The sequence below is a fragment of the Peromyscus leucopus genome, chromosome 2 (assembly GCF_004664715.2).
Source record: "Peromyscus leucopus breed LL Stock chromosome 2, UCI_PerLeu_2.1, whole genome shotgun sequence".
In the NCBI taxonomy this organism is placed as follows: domain Eukaryota; kingdom Metazoa; phylum Chordata; class Mammalia; order Rodentia; family Cricetidae; genus Peromyscus; species Peromyscus leucopus.
In genome coordinates this window covers 146904291-146922850 of record NC_051064.1, presented here as the reverse complement: position 1 = coordinate 146922850, position 18560 = coordinate 146904291, and the positions used below count along the sequence as shown (strand labels likewise).

The 18560-nt window shown below is 47.9% G+C and overlaps 1 protein-coding gene across 1 annotated transcript; it reads right to left on the bottom strand.

Moving 5' to 3' along the window:
• Positions 1-3617: 3617 nt before the first annotated feature.
• Positions 3618-16811, bottom strand: Dffa (DNA fragmentation factor subunit alpha). The gene is made up of 6 exons (XM_028893629.2): positions 16573-16811; positions 14789-14950; positions 13416-13558; positions 6247-6436; positions 5906-6051; positions 3618-5082 (listed from the first exon to the last, which is right to left on the bottom strand). The coding sequence occupies exons 1-6, from the start codon at positions 16709-16711 to the stop codon at positions 4870-4872; spliced, it is 993 nt and encodes a 330-aa protein (XP_028749462.1). The 5' UTR covers positions 16712-16811; the 3' UTR covers positions 3618-4869.
• Between the last annotated feature and the right edge of the window lie 1749 nt (positions 16812-18560).

Genomic DNA, 18560 nt, shown 5'->3' with positions numbered 1-18560 from the left:
CTAGTTATGTAGGAGAAGGAACACCCTCTTTCTAGATGGAGGAGGAGGAAGCAGGAGCAGCCAAGCAGCCCATTATAACTTCTTTGTATTTGAGCACCTTCCGTCACTGTGGTGGTCTGAAGATGTCCCCTGTAAGTCTCACCATCTGAATACTTGGTCCCCAGTTGGTGGGTGTTTGGAGAGGATTAGGAGGAAGTATGTCATTTGGGAGGGGTGATGTTTCAAAGGATTCTTTCTGTTTTGTGGTTCAAGACGTGCGGGCGCTCAGTTGTCCCTGTGGCCATGTCTTTGCTTTCATCGTGGACTCTTAACCACCTGGAACTGTAAATCCAATTAAGCTTTTTTTTTTTACATTTATTTTATGTATGGGTGTTTCGCCTGCACATGTGTCTATGTACCACGTGTCTGGCTGAGGCCAGAAGACGAAACGCAGCTGTGGAATTGGAGTGACAGATACGTGCGAACCACCATGTGGTGCTGGGAATCCAACCCAAGTCCTAAGAACCAGGGCTCTTAACTGCTGAGCCATCGTTCCAGCCCCTGAACTCTATCTCTCATACACTGCCTTAGTCATGGTAAAGTAACTGAGACAGTCACCGGGCTGACCTTGAGCTCACCATGTAGTGAGCGTCTGGCTTTCCTGCCTTTGTGTCCTGATGCTAAAATTGCAGGTGTGCTTCACCATGCCCAGCTTATGTGGAGCTTTGTGCATGCTAGGCAAGCACTCTTATCGGCTAAGCCACCTCCCCCAAGCCCCTGCAACTTTTTATAAGGCTACCAAGGACAGTAGTTTGATCTAGGTGTGGTAGTGAATGTCTGTAATCCCAGCACTTGGGAGGCTGATGCAGGAGGATTCTTCAAGTTCCAGGCCAGCCTGGGCTATATGGTAAGACTTGCCTCAAAAAATAACCTACCAAACAAAAAAACAAAGATTTTTATTTACTTATTTTTGGTTTTTCAAGACAGGGTTTCTCTGTGTACCTTTGGCTGATCTGGAACTCACTCTGTAGACCACTGGCCTCGAACTCAGAGATCCACCTGCCTCTGCCTCCCAAGTGCTGGGATTAAAGGTGTGTGCCACCCACCTAGTCCCAAGTTTCTTAAAGACCACAGGTAGGGGCCATTAAGAAGGCTCAGCAGGTACCTGCTGCCAATCTTGACAAAGCTAAGTCTGACTCTCAGGACCTACTTGGTGGAAAAAGAGAGCTGACTCAAGGTTATCTCTACATGTATCCCATGGTCCATGTGCTGAAACATTTTAAAGTATCTGAGAAGGGGAGTGGAGAGATGGCTCAGGGTTAAGATTGGGTATTGCTCTTGAGGACCCTAGGTCAGTTCCCAGTATCGTATCAGGTAGCTCACAACTGCCTTTAACCATCTCCAGGGAAATCTGATGCTTCTGACCTCTGAGGTCACCTGTGAGCTCTCTCGAGCACACACGCACAAACACACACCTTCCCATAATTAAAACTTTAAAAAAAATATAAAAGAAAAACAATAAAAACACAACATAAGGCCAGCACAGTGGTGCACACCTTTAATCCCAGCACTCAGGAGGCAGAGGCAGGAGGATCCGAGTCAAGGCCAGTGTGGTCTACAAAGTGAGTTCTAGGATAGCCAGGGCTCTGTTACAGAGAAACCCTGTCCTGAAAAAACAAAATAACCCCCCCCCAAAAAAAAAAAACACAAAACAAAATAAAAGTAACTAAAAAACACAGCATAAGATCCTGAAAAAAAAAATGTATGAAACCCTACAAATATAACAGACAAATCTGAAGAAACAAAATGCACAGCGAATTAGGAACTGAATGGCTAAATAGTCTAGTGAGAAAGGACTCGGTAATAACTCTTGTAATGAACTCAATATATATATTTTAAAGATGGCTATTAGTCCTTTCTCTCTGGAAAATGAAAAATCCACTCATTTTCTTCTCTTGCTTTCACCCGGAAATTAAAGGTTGGTAAGTGGTAATTAGCAGGGCTCCCGTCAAAGCCAATTGCCTAATGGGGCCCGACATTTTGACTGGAGTCGAAAGAATGGAGAAAGGTTAATGGAGAGATCATTAGTCCCTGCTTGGCGTTGACGTTCCTTCCCCTACCAGGACAGGCGGCCTCACTCAGCCTGTTTTGGGGTGTATTGGCAGCTGGCCGCATTTCTCTTCCCGAAGGCCAGCGGTGTGGGGACGGTGAATGGTGTGGGCTGAACTCAAGTTTTACAACTGTTCTCACCCCCTCATTGGGGCAGAGCTTCCCTTAGTCACCGACAATGCTCCTGCCTCACCCGCTCCTGACCCTGGGACAAGAAAGGGACCACCTGACATCTCATATAAGCTCTTCAGCCTTGGGGCTTTAGGACCTAGTGTCCTGGTCTGGTGAGGTGACCCAGCCAGCAAAGGTGCTGAGTGAGTAAGCCTGGTGACTTAAGCTTGCTCTCTGGAACTCACATGTGTACCCTGGCACCCACAATGCCTGCATCTACTTCACATCACATCACACACACACACCATTTTAAAAATGGGGGAGAGGGCTGGAGAGATGCCTCAGCAGTTAAAGGCACTAGTTGCTCTTGAAGAGGATCTGGGTTTGACTCCCAGTATCTACACGGAGGCTCACAACCATCCACAACTCCAGTTCCAGGGAATCCAATGCCCTCTTCTGATCACAGGGAGCCCCAAGCACAGCTATACATGCAACCAAACACTCACACACGGTAAGTGAATCGGGAGGTTTTAATAAGTAGATCTTTACAAATGTACGGTTCCATGTCCTATAGTACTACTTTCCTATGACTTTGCCCAGGCTGGCCTCAAATGATCCTCCTGCCTCAGCCTCTCTGGCAGGTAGGTAGCAGGTGCACCATGGCATAGTGCCCAGCTTCTTCCAAGACTCATCATGCTGATCGTCCATATGGATGGAACTGTCTGGTGTCCGGCAGGACGGCTCGGCAGCTAAGGGTGCTTCCCTCCAGGTCTGAAGAACTGAGTTCAGTCAGGGCCCACATGGTGCAGGGAAAGAAAAAACGATTCCCACAAATTGCCCTTTGACCTCCACACAAACGTGACACGTGTGCTCAGTGCACAGAGAATAAGTGAACAGGACCCCAAAGCAAATTCCTGTTCAAAATTATTTTAGCTTGAACCCTACTTCTATTTTTAAATTTTCTCTTATTTTTTGAGACAGGGTCTCACTCTGTAACTTTGGCTGGATGTAATTCACTATGTAGACCAGGCTGGCCTCAGACTCAGAGAGGTCCTCCTGCGTGCTGGGATTACTTAAGTAGTTAGTATTTTTAGTTTTAATGTAACTTGGATTTCTAGGAACATACACATTTAACGTGTAATCCGAGGACAGATGTTATTCTGTTCGGAACTTCATTGGGGAAATCTCACTGCCAGGAGAATGCTGCCCTGCTGTTAGAGCTGACAATCAGCTCACTCTGCCAGCCTGCTTCTGTGAAATCCAAGGTAATCCAATGACCTGACAGCTTCGCTGTGTGTTGGTCACAGAGAGACAGCAGCACACTCACTATTTTATTGGAAGCTATTTCCCTTTGTATTTGTGTACTATTACACTCAGACAGGATTAGTGTTCCTGAACAAGGAATGGTAGGGGCCGAGTGGCATCACCAGCGGTGGCTTTATTTAAGGACTGAGCGGCATCACAAAGGCGCAGAGGAACCGGTGACCCTGACACAGGAACTGACGTGGAGGCACTACGAGATGTAAAAGCTGCTGACAGACATGACTCCTGCTTTGGGCGAGGAAACAATTCTCTTTATCTGTTTTCTGCACCCCCCCCCGCAAGACTTAATGCTGCATTCCTTTGTTTAAACTGGCCAATGGGGAGTGGTTCATAGGGGGCATGTGCTCAGCATATATGAGGCCCTAGTTCAATCCCCAGCATCCAGAACCTACGCACACAATGAAAAGCAACTGGGCATGCATCTCTCAACAGCACTGTTTTCTTCTCAGCATACACTAAGTCAAATGATCCATAACTGAGCGTCCTTTCCCTGAAAGCAGACAGCACTGTAGATTGCAGAGGTTGCAGAAGTCTGAGCAGATATGGGAGAGAAAAGCCAGAAGCGCTCTGCTCCGCACAGAGAACTGGAGCCACAGAGCATGAGAATCACTTAACGACACTTGCTACCCCCTGCTGGCAAAGCATATTAGAAAAGGAACAGAGTTTCAGAGTGGCAACAGCGTCACAGCGCTGAGTCAGATGTTAGAGATGGTGGAGGAGACTCCATGTCCCTGGGGTCTGCAGATTCAGTATATGCCTTTAAACAAACAACCACATTCATTAACTCGGGATGTAAGTTCATGGCCACGATCACCGCTGTTAGCCTTTTCTTTTCCATTGTCTGCGTCTAAAACTCTACTGTTCAAGTTGTAGAATAAGGACATTGAGTCCAAAGTATGACAGATTTTCACAGTCTTTAACAAGTACTTCACTTGGAACCTAAGGCCTCATGTACAGTAAGTATACTCTGGGAGCTGGAGAGCTGCCTCAGTGGCTAAGAGCAGTGGCTGCTCTTCCAGAGCACCCAGAGTCTGTAATCCAGTTCCAGGGGATCTGACCCACGCTTCTGGCTTTCGTGGGCTCGAGGCACCCATGTGGTGCAGACATACATTCAGGCAAACACTCATACAGGAAACAAAAATGAGACTCTAAGTACATGAAAAGGAGGTAGAGGGCATGTGTACAGACTGAAACAGCTTTTCTGGAGGGGTATAAGCCACCTCTGCTAGAAGAGCATCCTGGAAGGCAGGAGGTAGAGCAGAATGTAGGCAGTAAAATGATAAGGGGAAGTTGTTCACTGACGACAAAACCCAGCGTTCTCCTCAGCAAAGCGTGCTTCCGGTGGAGCTACTCGGGGTCTTGTCTGGCTCGTTTGGGACTCTGCTGTTCCTCGGGCAGGGGATTCTTCCTCACCGAAAGATTCCTGAGTGAATGCAAGCTCTGCATTTGCTGCAGGCGCAGGGCGAGCTCCGTGGTGCAGGCCTGCTGGACTGCTTCTGCCTTCTTTATGTCCCAGCTCAAAGCGACAGCCAGGGCTTGGGGGTCCTCCCTGGAGACCAGCTGCGGCAGGAAGAAGAACCACTGAGACCACAGCTTCTGGGCCCCCGCCTGCGCTCTCGCGCTTCTTCTCATCTGAGACAGCTCTGTACAGCAGCCCAGGCTGGCCTGGGATGCACTGGGATGGACCTTTCCTAGCACGTGATCACTCAGGCCCACAGGAGAGTGAACCAAGCTCAGGTAATCTAACCTCCTTCCTTCTAGATTGGCAGGTACTCGGTACGAGGGACAAGAGCAAAGAGTAGAGAAGACCCACCCCAGGGATCCCCTCGTCCAGCCACTGGCCCTCCACTCTTAAGACAGCCAGCCCAAGAGGGCCCCACAGGCCGGCCTGCCTTCTTTCCCCCATGGTGCTGAGGACCAGACCCAAGGCTGGGGAATGCTGGCCAGTGCTGCTCTCCCCCAGCCCTAAGCTGGCCTTCTTGTGCTATTGTGCTGGCCTCGGATTACTTAGGGACTCTCTACCTTGAAGCCACCTCAGAGGCTTGGAGACTAATGTTTGATGACCTGAGAATCTCTTTTCTGATGACCCCTTTTCTTTTAAAAGCCACTTGGATCTGGGTAGTGGTGGCACCTTTAATCCAGCACTTTCGAGGCAGAGGTAGGTGGATATGAGTTCAAGGCCAGCCTGGTCTACAGAGCAAGTTCCAGGACAGCCAAGGCTACACAGAGAAAACCTGCCTTGAAAAACAAAAAAAAAAAAAAAAAAAAAAAAAAGGCCACTTGGATTTAGATTAAATAAGATGTCTGCAAACGCTCTGGCTGTGGTAAAAGGCAAACTGGCAGCTGTCAGTCTCTGCAGTTCAGGGCCCTAGTCACCGCCCACCTCCAAATCCTGACTAGAGAAACTCAGCTCTGGGGCAGGCCTCTCCTTCAGTGCAGTGAGGATCTGGCTTGTAAGTGCTATCCCAGAAGCCGTCTCTTTGCCGACGCCCGTGTCAACCGCGTCTTCAGCGAGGGCAGCTTTGGACTCTGCAAAGTAGACGAGAGAGGGGCAGCAGGCCATGAAACCACAGTCAGCCGAGCAGGTGACCAGCAGGGAGAGAGCAGCCGCATTCCCGGGTGTGTGTGTGTGTGTGTGTGTGGGGGGGTGTCGTCTTCGTCTTCGGGAAATCTCGGCAAACGAGGCCCCACCCTCAGGGTGCTCCCCGAGTAGCCGAGTCCTACCTTCCTGGTTGGACAAGATGTTGCCTTCCTTGTCCAAGGCCCGGAGGTAGAGTTCCAGGAGCTGCTTGGACTGGCGGGCCTCCTCTCTCTGGTCAAGCACCTGCTGGAGTGTGTTCTGGAGCCCCTGGACAGCGGCACAGCTTTGGCAAAGTTCCTGAGCCAGCTCTGAACATGGGATGTCGATGAGTACCTGGCAGTCAAGCAAAGGCTCTGAGAAACCCTAAGGGAGGTGGCAGCTCTCGCACACATCCATTTCAGAACACTTCATCTTTTCCTCAAGTCACTTTTTTTTTTTAAAGATTTGTTTATTATGTATACAGTGTTCTGCCTACATGTATGCCTGCAGGCCAGAAAAGGGCACCAGATCTCATTACAGATGGTTGTGAGCCACCGTGTGGTTGCTGAGAACTGAACTCAGGACCTCTGGAAGAGCAGCCAGTGCTCTTAACTGCTGAGCCATCTCTCCAGCCCTTAATTTTTGTTTTTTAATTGTTTTTTTTTTTTTAAATTAAAAAAAATTCAACATAGAAACTGAAGGAGGCACCTGATCATTCTCACAATGAATCAATTAAATTTAAAACTCTATTACTGTTGTTGTCACTGTGTATATTGTATATGTGAGCATAGGCATGAAGACACCAGGGTGAACATGTGGAGGACCGAGTCTCTCTACCATGTGGGTCCCTGAGCTTGATGGCAACTGCCTCTACCCACTAAGCCGTGTTGCTGGCCCTGTTTCTTAAAAATATTTATTTATTTTTGTTTATGCATGTGGAGATGAAAGGGTAGCCTGGCTTTTTGCCTGGGGCTCTGAACTCAGGTCATCAGGCCTGTGCTGCAAACACACTTACCTGCTGAGCCATCTCTCCACCCAAGATTCTGTTTTAGAATGTAACCTTCCCAGAGCTTTGACATGGCATGTTCAACCTGTGACTGCAGAGGCCGTAAGACCAGACCCTACCTCAGGTCACCTATGGCTACATGGTGAGTTTAAGGCCAGTCTGGAATACATAAGGTCTCAAATCAACAACAAAACTGCTTCTCAAGGAAACGACCATACTGCTGGCATGTTAGTTTGCTATGCAAATCTCACAAAGCTAGGGTGGCATCCAGAGGCAGAGTAGTTTGCCAATAGCCACAAGGCCCTGGGTCTGAGCTCTAGCATTGAAAACAAGCAAACAGGGATAATGATAAAATGATCCTTGTGCTCAAAAGAGAAAAAAAGCCTATGGTTGGTATGTAAAATAAATAAAAACAATTAATTAAAAAAATAAAAAAACTATTAAAAGAAGGAGGAGGAGGAGAAGAAGCTGGCCATGGTAGCACATGCCTTAATCCCAGTAAAGGAAAGCAGAGAGAGGTCAGTTTGATCTATATAACAAGTTCTAGAGTAAGGAGGGCTTCATAGTGAGACCCTGCCTCAAAATAAATAAATAAATACAATTAAATAGAAAAAAAAAAGAAAAGAAAGAGAAGAAAAAGAAACGTCATAACAAAAAGAGTTCACATCTCTTGAGTAATAGGAATGAGGAAATGGCATTTCCCATTACCTACATAGCCCAGTCCTCTTGAAGGCCACCTTTCTCCTTTATTCTTGGGTAGCAGCCTCAGAAAGTCCTTTTTGTTTCTTTGAGACTCTTGTTGACTCAGCTTGATTTGTAGCTGAGGATGAATTTGAACTTCTGATCCTCCTTCCTCCAACTCATAGTACTGAGGTTATAGTTTTACACACACATAGTACTGAGATTTTAGTTTTACACACACCACCAGTTTATAAGCTGTGGAGACGGAAGCCAGTGTAGGGAAAAGGAGCCAGCTAAAGAAACCCACCCTGACCCTGAAGCCCGGAACCAGTGAAAGAAACACAGCCTAGATCTGGGACCTGAGCCAGAGAAAAAACACTTTATCCCTGAACCCAGAACCAACGAAACATGCCCTGACAAACCCTGGAATCAGAGCCAGTGAAAGAAATATGCCCTGGCCTTAGAATTGGTGCCAAAAAGCTAAGAAAAGCCAGTGAAAGAAAATTAGTTTGGCTCTGAAATCAGATTGCTATATCCTGCAGGGAGACCGCCCCCCACCACCCCCAAGCTCCAGGAATAGCCTGACTCCCGAACAGTCAGGATATCTTTCCCTCCAGAGCTGAGCTGTCCCATTGCAGCTCCAGCTGTTAGAGCTGTCCTAAGCAGCTCAAGGTGTTGCCTGACTCCCTGAATAGTCAGGATACCTTTCCCTCAGGGTTGCAACAGTCGTTGACAGCCAGGGCTTCGTGCATGCTAGGCAAGACTCCACCAAGTGCACCACGTCCCCAGTCCCTACTGTTCTGAAAACAGTCTCCACTGTAGCTCAGGTTGGCCTGGAAGCTCTGCAGTTCAGGCTGCCTGTTTGGCGATCCTCCCTTCTTAGCCCCCAAGTGCTAGGGTTGCAGGCATGAACTACCATGCCTTCTACCCTTTGATTCTTCTTTCTTTTTAAATATTTATTTATTATGTATACAGTGTTCTGCCTGCATGCTAGAAGAGGGCACCAGATCTCTCATTACAGGTGTTTGTGAGCCACTATATGGTTGCCGGGAATTGAACCCATGTCCTCTGGAAGAGCAGCCAGTGCTCTTAACCTCTGAGCCATCGCTCCAGCTCCTACCCTTTGATTCTTAAAAATAAATAAATAAATAAATTGATAAAAATGAAAGGGCTGGAGAGATGGCTCAGAGGTTGAGTGCACATTGCTCTCGCAGATAATTCAAGTTTCATTCCCAGCATCTACAGCAGACAGCTTACCATCTCCTGGAACTCCAGCTCCAGGGGTCCTGACTCTGACGGTCTCTGTGGGCACCTGCACTCACCCATGCACAGGCACTCAGTCACATCCAGAAGAAAACTGAGAAGGTTCCTGCCTTCTCTCTGTCCAGAACACTAGCCCTGACACCCCCAGGTGGCACTCTCTTGATCTGAGGCTTTCAGTGTGTTATCTCTTGGGAACCTGCCAATGTTTTAAATGGGCATACTCTTTAATTGAGCAATTACACTCTGAATTTATTTTATAGATAAGCAACTCTGCAAAATGGCTGAAGATACCCAATATGGACCTCTGGACTCCACATAAGCATGCACAGGAGAACACTTCCCTGTTCTCACACGTGTGCAACACACACACACACACACACACACACACACACACACACAAACAGGGTTGGAGAGATGGCTCAGCAGTGAGACCATGTACTGATCTTCCAGAGGACCTGAGTCCAGTTCCCATCACCTACATGGGAAACCTCAGCTCCAGGGGATTCAATGCCTCTGAAGGAACCTACACCCAATACACATACACATACAATTTTAAAAATAATAAAAATAAATAAATAATAAAAAATTGATATAACTCTGCATACATTAAAAAAAAAGAGGAGAAAGCATACGCATACTTGTTTGTAGGCAAAATATCTTGGAGTGGGAAACAGGCAGATCACTGGTCTCGGAGGGAAGAGGTGACTGCGGAAGGGCATATGTCCTTATGTCCATATGAATCTTCCATTTGGGGAGGTTTAGCATATCCCACCACCATAACCCATCTTAGACTATTTTCCCCACTGCCTGGGGGTGCAGCTCAGTGACAAAGCATGTATATAGCCCCATCCCAGCACTGAGAAAAAAATTTACCATCTAAAACCAAACTCATCAGCAATTACTCCCTAGCTCCTATCGGTGCCATAGCCCACACAATCATTTATCTACTTTATTTGTTGTTTTGTTTTGAGACAGGGTTTCTCTGTGGAGCCCTGGCAGTCCTGGAACTCAGAGATCCACCTTCCTCTACCTCACGAGAGCTGGGATTCAAAGTATGCACCACCACCGCCCAGCTTGTTTATTTGTTTTTAAGTCAGGGTCTTACTATGTAGCCCAGGCTGGCTACACACTCATGATCCTCTTGTCTCAGTCTCCCAAGTACTGGGGTATAAGGCTTGTACTACCATGCTCAGCTTAATCTACTTTTTAATCTCCATGGTATTGCAAAGGCTAGCAAATTCATATAAATGTAATCACAGAGCCAGATGTGGTGATGGACACCTGAAGATCCAGCACTTGGGTTGGCAGAAGCAGCAAGATTGCTTACTGCAAGTTTGAGGCCAACCTGAGCTATGTGAAAAGATCAAGGCCAGCCAGGCCTTCAAAGCAAGACTTGTGCCAAAGAAAACAACCAGAATAAGTAAATAAATAAACATTTTTAGATGATGCATTCATAGATGATATGGTCTATTGTCTGGCTTCTTTCACTCACTACAGTGCTTTTAAGATTCGCTGATGTTGGGCTGGCGAGATGGTTCAGAGGATGACGTGCTTCCTGTGCGAATCTGAGGACTGAGTTCAGTTCCCGGGGCCTACATAACAGTGGAAGGAGAGAACTGACTCCACTAAGTCATTCTCCTCCTCCTCCCACACACATGCCCATGAGAGGCAGGTCTCTCCCATCTCTCTCCCTCTCCCTCTCTCTCTCTCTCACACACACACACTATTTAATTTTAAAAAAGATTCACTGGTATTGTACCATGCGGTAAGACCACTCCTTATTGTGCGTGTTTGGGTGTGAACATGCAGGTGGAGGCCAGAGGGCAGCCTCGGCTATTGTCCCTCCAGTACTATCCACCTTTTCTGTCTTTCCCTGACCCAGTAGGTGAGGCTGGCTAGCCAGCAAACTCCAGGGATCTACCTGTCTGCCTCTGCAGTCCTGAGATTCCAGGTGTGCACCATCACAGCTGGCTTTTTCACATGGCTTCTGAGGACTGGACTCACATCCTTGTGTTTGTGTCTCCTCAGCCTGAGATCCCATCCTTTTTATGGACACACTCTCCACAATTTGCTGATCTAGTCAGCAGGGGTCCACTCACATAGGACATTATCTTTTTATTATTATTATTTTTTCCAGACAAGGTCTCACTACGTAGCCCTGGCTGACCTGGAACTCACTCTGTAGACCAGGCTGACCTCAAAACTCAGAGATCCGCTTGCCTCTGCCTCCTGAGTGCTGGGATTAAAGGCATACACTACTATACCAATTTATCTTTTTATATCTTTTGAATTTTGAACTGTATAGATGTATTTATCTTACTTATTCAAAATAAGCATGTAAGTTTAAAAAGTTACCAGAAAGGAACCTCCTTATCATCTCCAATCTACACAGTAGTCCCCACCATCCCTGCATACCACTCTGTGTATTCACTTGAATAGGTCTAGGGTGGGGCCTGGGCATTCACATTTGAAAAAGTCCACTCATGAGTGTGCTGCATACTGAATGTAGAGAAACGATTGGAGACAGTTCAGAGGCAAGGAACACTTGCTGATCCAGAAGACCCAAGGTGGGTTTCTAGGCAGACCTGCCATTAACAGTTGTTCACAATTCCAGTTCTAGGGGATGGGACACCTTCAGGTACCCAAGGGTGTCAGGCATGCAAATGGTGCACACACACACATGCAGACGAAACACTCATACACATAAAATGAAATAACAGATTTTGACAAAGACCACTTTAGAGGAGACTTGGAAAATGAAGGTTCTTAGTTGTAGGACTTACTTACGAATTGAGAACTATTGGGGGTGAATGGTTAGAAGGGTAGCTCAGTGGTAGAACAGGACTCAGCATGCTCAATTGCTAGCACTAAATAAACCAACTCGGAAAACAACAAACAGTGGGGTGTGCAGGCTCACAATCGCAGCAGTTTGGAGGTGGTGCAGGAGGAGCCAGCCTGGGCTACAAGATGTTAGAATTCTGCCACTCCAGCTATATGAATGCACATGCGTAGTTCAGTAGCTAAGTAAGGGGTCCTCCATCGTTGCTGTGTGATTGCCCATGCGTGGCGTGGCTCCTTAAGCCCACTCGTGCATGTGCAGGGGAATCCTTAAAAAGCAGGATACAAGCCGGGCGTTGGTGGCGCATGCCTTTAATCCCAGCACTCGGAGCAGAGCCAGGCGGATCTCTGTGAGTTCGAGGCCAGCCTGGGCTACCAAGTGAGCTCCAGGAAAGGCGCAAAGCTACACAGAGAAACCCTGTCTCGGAAAACAAAAAAAAAAAAAAAAAAAGCAGGATACAAACTGCTCCCTCCTCTTCTGCCTCCCCCCCCCACTCTCTCTCTCCTGCATGTGTCTCTGCCCCAGGCCTGGCCACACTCTCTTTTGTCCCTCCCCCATTTCTAACAAAGCTCTGATACTGGGTTTTGTTGTGCCTCTGACCTCTGCTCACATGGCAAAAGCGCTGCATTTAAAACCAACACATGAGACCCCAGTCTCAAAAAACCAAAACAGGGCTCAGTGGTTAAGTAAGCTTGCTGCTTTTTCAGGTAACTGGAGTTTGGTTCACAGAACCCAGGTCAGCTCACAACCACCTTTAACTCCAACTCCAGAAGATCCAATGTAGTTTTCTAGCTTCTATGGACACCCACAGAGACACACATACATATAAATAAAAATAAATCTTAGCCAGGTGTAGGGGCGCACACCTTTAGTCCCAGCACTCAGGAGGCGGAGGCAGGTAGATCTCTGTGAGTTTGAGGCTAACCTCATCTACAGAGTGAGTTCCAGGACAGCCAGAGCTACATAGTGAGACTCTATGTCCAAACAAACAAACATGCTTAAAGGATTTAAGGCTGGGAGTGGTGGTGTGTGCTTTTAAACCCCAGCACTGGGAAGGCAGAGGTAGGTAGTGTTGCTACATGACCACAACAGTGATGCTTAATGAATAACGTGCCGCATAAAACTAACAGGTGGATCTCTGTGAGTTCCAGGACAGCCAAGGATACACAGAGAAACCTGTCTCAAAAAATCAAAAAAGCCTTGCGGTGGTGGCACATGCCTTGAGAGGCAGAGCCAGGCGGACCTCTGTGAGTTGGAGACCAGCCTGGTCTACAGAGTGAGTTCCAGGAAAGGCTCCAAAGGTACAGAGAAACCCTGTCTTGAAAAAAAAAAAAACAAAAAACAAAAAACCACACACACAAACACACACACACACACACACACACACACACACTGAAAATAAATGGACAATTAAAAGAAAAAAACAAGTTCTCTACAGACAATTAAAAAAATGGAATTACTACGGCAGGAGAAAAGGGGGCCAGAACCTAAGGTACTAGAACAGCAAAGGCTGGTGAGTGCTGTGGGCTGTGGACGAGACTCACTTGGAGGTCCTCTTCTGACAGCAAGATGATGCTGGACAGATCCTCTTTCAGCTGCCTGGCCACGTTCTTCCACTTGACCCCTGGCCCGCTGTCTGTTTCGTCAACGTCGAAGGACTCTTGGGAAACCCAGGCTGTTCCTCCATCTGACAGAGAGAATGCCAGCCAGGTCAGCAGTTCAGGGGCCGCTCTGCCTTCAACCCCAACACACAGCACTATGGGAAAGAGCACGTCCTTCTGCCCGACCACTCAGGATGATGTAATGACAGGGATGCAGCTTTTCTCAGGGATTCGCAGGCCAGCTAATCCCCACCTCAGGCCTTAACGTTCTCTCCTCTGTCTTCTGGGTCCCATGCCCTACTTCTGTGGGAAACTGTACTGTATTCTTCAGAGATGGTGGCGCACATCTTTAATCCCAGCCCTCAGGAGGCAGAGGCAGGCGGACTGCAGCAAGTCTGGGGCTAGCCTGATCTATAGAGTCAGGCCAAAGGAAAAAAGGAAGCAGTGGCCACTTAGCCCTGAGGTGCAGTCACACACGGGTCAAAGGTCCTACCACAGCTCTCTTTGATTAGTCTCTGTGCTTGGCTGTGTTCTTTTTTTGGGAAGTGGGAAGCTAAGATTTCATGTAGCCTGAGCTAGGCTTGAACTCACTCTGTAGTTGAGGTTAGCCTATAACTTCTGATCCTCCTGCCTCTGACTCCCAGGTTCTGGGATCACAGGTGCCCACCACCACCACACCACGCTTGGCTGCGTTGAAAATACTCGCTCTGACCAGCACTTCTCCTGGGGGTGGCGAGGGGTAGGGCTGATTCTTTCCTTAACTGGGGCAGCAAGCACAATGGTGGCTGGGAAAGCCATGGCTGAAGGGTGATTTCCTCCATGGAGTAGCAATGGCCTTTCTCAAAGACGCTTCTCTAGCTCTACGATGAGTGTTAATCTGAATATTCAGGGGTGATGATGGCATCATTCACCTCTACTAAGACCTTACTGTGGGCCAGATAAGAGCAATCACTAATACGGTGCCTTGGACAGTGTCTAGAGACATTCTTGGTTGTCGCAGTCGGAATAGACAGATGCTGTAAGCATCATTTCAATGAGGACCTGGCAAGCTGTGCAATTTGCCCAGTCACCTGGCTAGAAATGACAGAAGCCATGATTCACACCCCCAGTTTCATTGACATGCTGGGTTTCAGTTGCTGTGGGTCTGGGTGAGATGTCTCACTCATCCACATCCCTTAGCACTGTGCCTGGCACACAGAGGGACTCAGGTAACATCTGCCATGTAACTGCTTGGACAGCCAGACCATCAGCAACTGCTCACTGGTGCAGCCAAATGAATGGTGACATATATTGGCCGTTCAGCCTAAAGTTCTTACCTGAATTGTTGTATGTCCACTTCTCGTTACCAGCCAACGCCACAAACTTGGTATTAGGAGGCAGACAAAGGAAGTAGTCATCATCGTCCACTATTGTACCGTCCTCTGCCAGGACCAGGGTGACTGGTGTCAGGGACTTATCAATGGCCAGTATTTCGCAAGCTGAGAAGAATAAAATGTCTGGCAGGTATAAAACATCTTAAGGAAATGACATCCGTCTTAGTACTCACATGTGTGCCCCAAGAGCTAACTAGCAATGCTGGGACATAACAGTAGATAAATCACACCATAACTCTTAGCACCAATGTAACATAACATTTATCATATGCCTGGTCCTGTTCTAACTGCTTTTCAGGTAAACTACTAATCCTATAAGGGAGTTACTATTATTAGTCCCGATTTACAGACAATGAACCCAAGCTCAGATAGAGTAAGTAAGCTATTCAAAATCCCACAGTAAGTAGCACAGTTGAGATTTATTTTTTAGATTTTTATATGTATGAATGTTTTTTTTCCTGAATGTGTGTGTGTGGACCACATTCATGGCTTGTGCCCAAGAGGCCAGAAGAGGGCGTTGGATACCCTGGAACTGGAGTTACAGATGGTTGGGAACTGTCACGTGGGTGCCTAGAACTCAACCTAGATTCTCTGCAAGAGCAGCCAGTGCTTTTAACAGCTGATCCATCTTTCCAGCACCCCAACGTGAGATTTAAACCCAGAGTGGCTCCTGGAAATGTTTCCCACAACTACTCTGCACCCTGACATAGCCATTTGAGCCAACTTAAACAAGCGCCCAGCCAGAACCTGGCCTAATTGCTTGTGGACAAGTAATGCTGTCTCTTACTCACTTATTTAGTGGTCCTCTTAAATTCTACATATCAAATGTCAGAAAAAAGAACGAAAAGTGCTTTCTTTTCTTCGTCGATATCTTCCTTCGCAGCTGTTCTAACTAAAGGAAAATACAACAGCGGCAGAAGCTTGTCTCAGAATCTTTCATTTTTATTATTGCCAGGCAAGAGGCTTTCCACAATGCTGTCATCACCCAAAATAGGACCGCCAGTAGTCTCCTCTAGGCTCAGCTGCAGAGAACACGGGCCTCTCTGTGCCAAGGACACGCAGCCAATGCCACTGAAGTGGCACTGAAGTAACCCAGCGGCGCCAGGGTGAAACGCAAAAGCAGAATCCCTGTCACTGAATCACACCCTGCTCCTGGGTCTTGGGGCTCTCAGGAAGCTGCACACACTATGACTACAGGCCGGGCGCTAGCTTCCATGAAGACCCGCAGAACGCCGTCGGGTGCATAATTTGTTGCTACGGGATAATAACGCTTGTAAATCATTTGAACGTGCCATCTCGTTTGAGAGCTCCAACAGTCCTTTGAGGCAAGGCTGGGGATGCACCCAGTACGCTGCTGAAACACTAAGGGTCCAAAGACAAGTGCGAGGTCGAGCAGTATTGTCAGGCTCAGAACCTGGGTCAGCTCACGTTCCTTGTGTGGACTCCAGGGGGCAGGTGCTGGCTGCTGCATCTAATGGACCGGGTCCTGACTGTGCACACCCATCCCCACCCCACCAGGGTACCGCCTCTGGGAGCCAGAGCAGAGAGAAGACGCCAGACTCCGCGTGATCCCAAACCCGGCCAGTGAGCTTGGATCTGCACCGAGCCTCTCGCGGGAGATAAAAGCAAGCGTCCCAAACCTGTCAATCACCGGACCCACATGGGCACTGCAGCCCCCCGGCTCCGGGTCACCCTCCCGACCCCTCCCGGTCCCTTCAGCAGCCAACCTTTGCTCCTCAGCTCCTCGAGGGAGGAGGCCGCCACGCCGTGCTGATCGCGGCTGTGGTTGCGGCGCAGCAGACACGGCTTGAGAGGCCGGACATCGTCGTCGGGGTCCGGGGCGCTGGCTCCCCGCGACAGCGCCATCCTCCTCTAAGAGCTACCTGACTCTGGGAAATCCGGAGCAGCCCAGAGCCGCTTCCCCGGTCTCTGACACCCTTCCTCCCGTGGCCTGCCGGGAGATGTAGTTCTCTCCCCAGCAAGTTACGCCAAGTCCAAGGCACGCCGGGAGATGTAGTTCTAGTGCAGGCTAATCGCGTGCTTTCCGGGGCACTACCGGAATTGTAGCTTCTGGGTTCAAAGCCGGGGGCGGGGATTGGGCTCAAGAAAGGGAGAGAGCTGGCGGTTTTCTTTTTTTTCCTCTGCGCTCTCCTCTTCCCCTCTCCCCTTCCATTCTCTTCTCTAAAGCACTATATGATGGAACCCAGGACTCACGTGTGGTAAGCACAGTTCTACACATTGCCAGCCATGTCTTTATGTTTTATTTAAGAGTTGGGCAATGGCGCACATCTTTAATCCCAGCACTTGGGAGGCAGAGCCAGGCGGATCGCTGTGAGTTCGAGGTCAACCTGGTCTACAGAGCCAATTCCAGGATAGCCAGGGTTACACAGAGAAACCTTGTCTCGAAAACAACATCAACCCAAACGAACAAACAAACAAACAAAAAAAAGAGTTGCCATTGAGTTGGGTGTGGTGGCGCAGGCCTTACGTCCTCAGGCGGCAGAGGTAGGAGCGTCTTTGTGAGTTCAGAGCAGCTTGGTCTGCAGTGTGAGTTTCAGGACAGCCAGAACTACATAAAAGAGGAGAAACAGTGTCTTAAAAATAAACAAACAGCCGGGCGGTGGTGGCGCACGCCTTTAATCCCAGCACTCGGAAGGCAGAGCCAGGCGGATCTCTGTGAGTTCGAGGCCAGCCTGGCTACCAAGTGAGTTCAGAAAGGCGCAAAGCTACACAGAAAACCCTGTCTCGAAAAAAAAAAAAAAAAAAAAAAAAAAAAAATAAACAAACAAACAAGCCTGACAACCCTCCTGACTCCGCATCCTCAGGTATAAACCACTATTCATGATTTGGTTTTCTTTATCAGCCTTAGTGATCTTGTCAGACTGTAGGCGATGCAGCCCAGCCTTGCCTGCTGTGTAGCCTGAGTTCTCTCAGAGACTGTGAGACCTGAAGTTAACCTGTAAGACACACCTGCCCAAGGACCAGGTAACTTCCTGGGATTCTGGGAATTACAGTTCTTCAAAAAAATAAAATAAAATAACAGCAAAGCCTCATGGGAAAGTATGGTGGCCAATAGGTTTTGTCCATATAAGCCTTGCCAACATTCTCTCTGGGCCACTCACCTGGAAAGTTTCCAAGTGATAGTCCTGACCATTTTTCATCTTGATCAGTATTTAACATTTTAATGCTTGCTTTAATTTGGCCAACATGGTGGAACTGGTTTTTCTCCAATGAATTTCAGGATTAACAAAACCTCTACCCAGGTGAAGTCGGGATCTTGGCTTACACTGTACTGAAGAATACTTCAGTATGAGATAGATTGAAGAGAGGGTTTTGTAAGCATACTTTCTGTCCCGTCTGCCTGTTCCCAAATAACTGACTCCAAGGCTGACTATGAATTATAAATGCCCGGCTATCAGCCAATCAACTTTATTGTTAACAATGAGCATAATCCACATCGGGGTTTATTAAGGAAAATAGGGACCTTGGTAGATTTAAAGCAATGGGAGGGGTAAGGAGGGCATGTGTCTTCTTTCCTTGCTATAGCAGGCCTTTCACATGCTGGGCAAATGTTTTACCACAGAGGGATATCTCCAGCCCTTTTTATCATTATTATTTTTTTGACAGGGTCTTGCTAAGTTTCCCAGAGAGCCTTGAACTCATCCTGCTCTTTGCTTGACTTCCTAAGTAGCTAGAACTATAGGAACAAACTACT

Coding starts and splice junctions, on each gene's coding strand:
- Dffa (XM_028893629.2), bottom strand. CDS start 16,711: ATGGCGCTGTCGCGGGGAGCCAGCGCCCCGGACCCCGACGACGATGTC. Junction 14,951..16,572: donor CGAGGAGCTGAGGAGCAAAG/GTTGGCTGCTGA, acceptor TATTCTTCTCAG/CTTGCGAAATACTGGCCATT. Junction 6,052..6,246: donor CATCTTGTCCAACCAGGAAG/GTAGGACTCGGC, acceptor TCTACTTTGCAG/AGTCCAAAGCTGCCCTCGCT.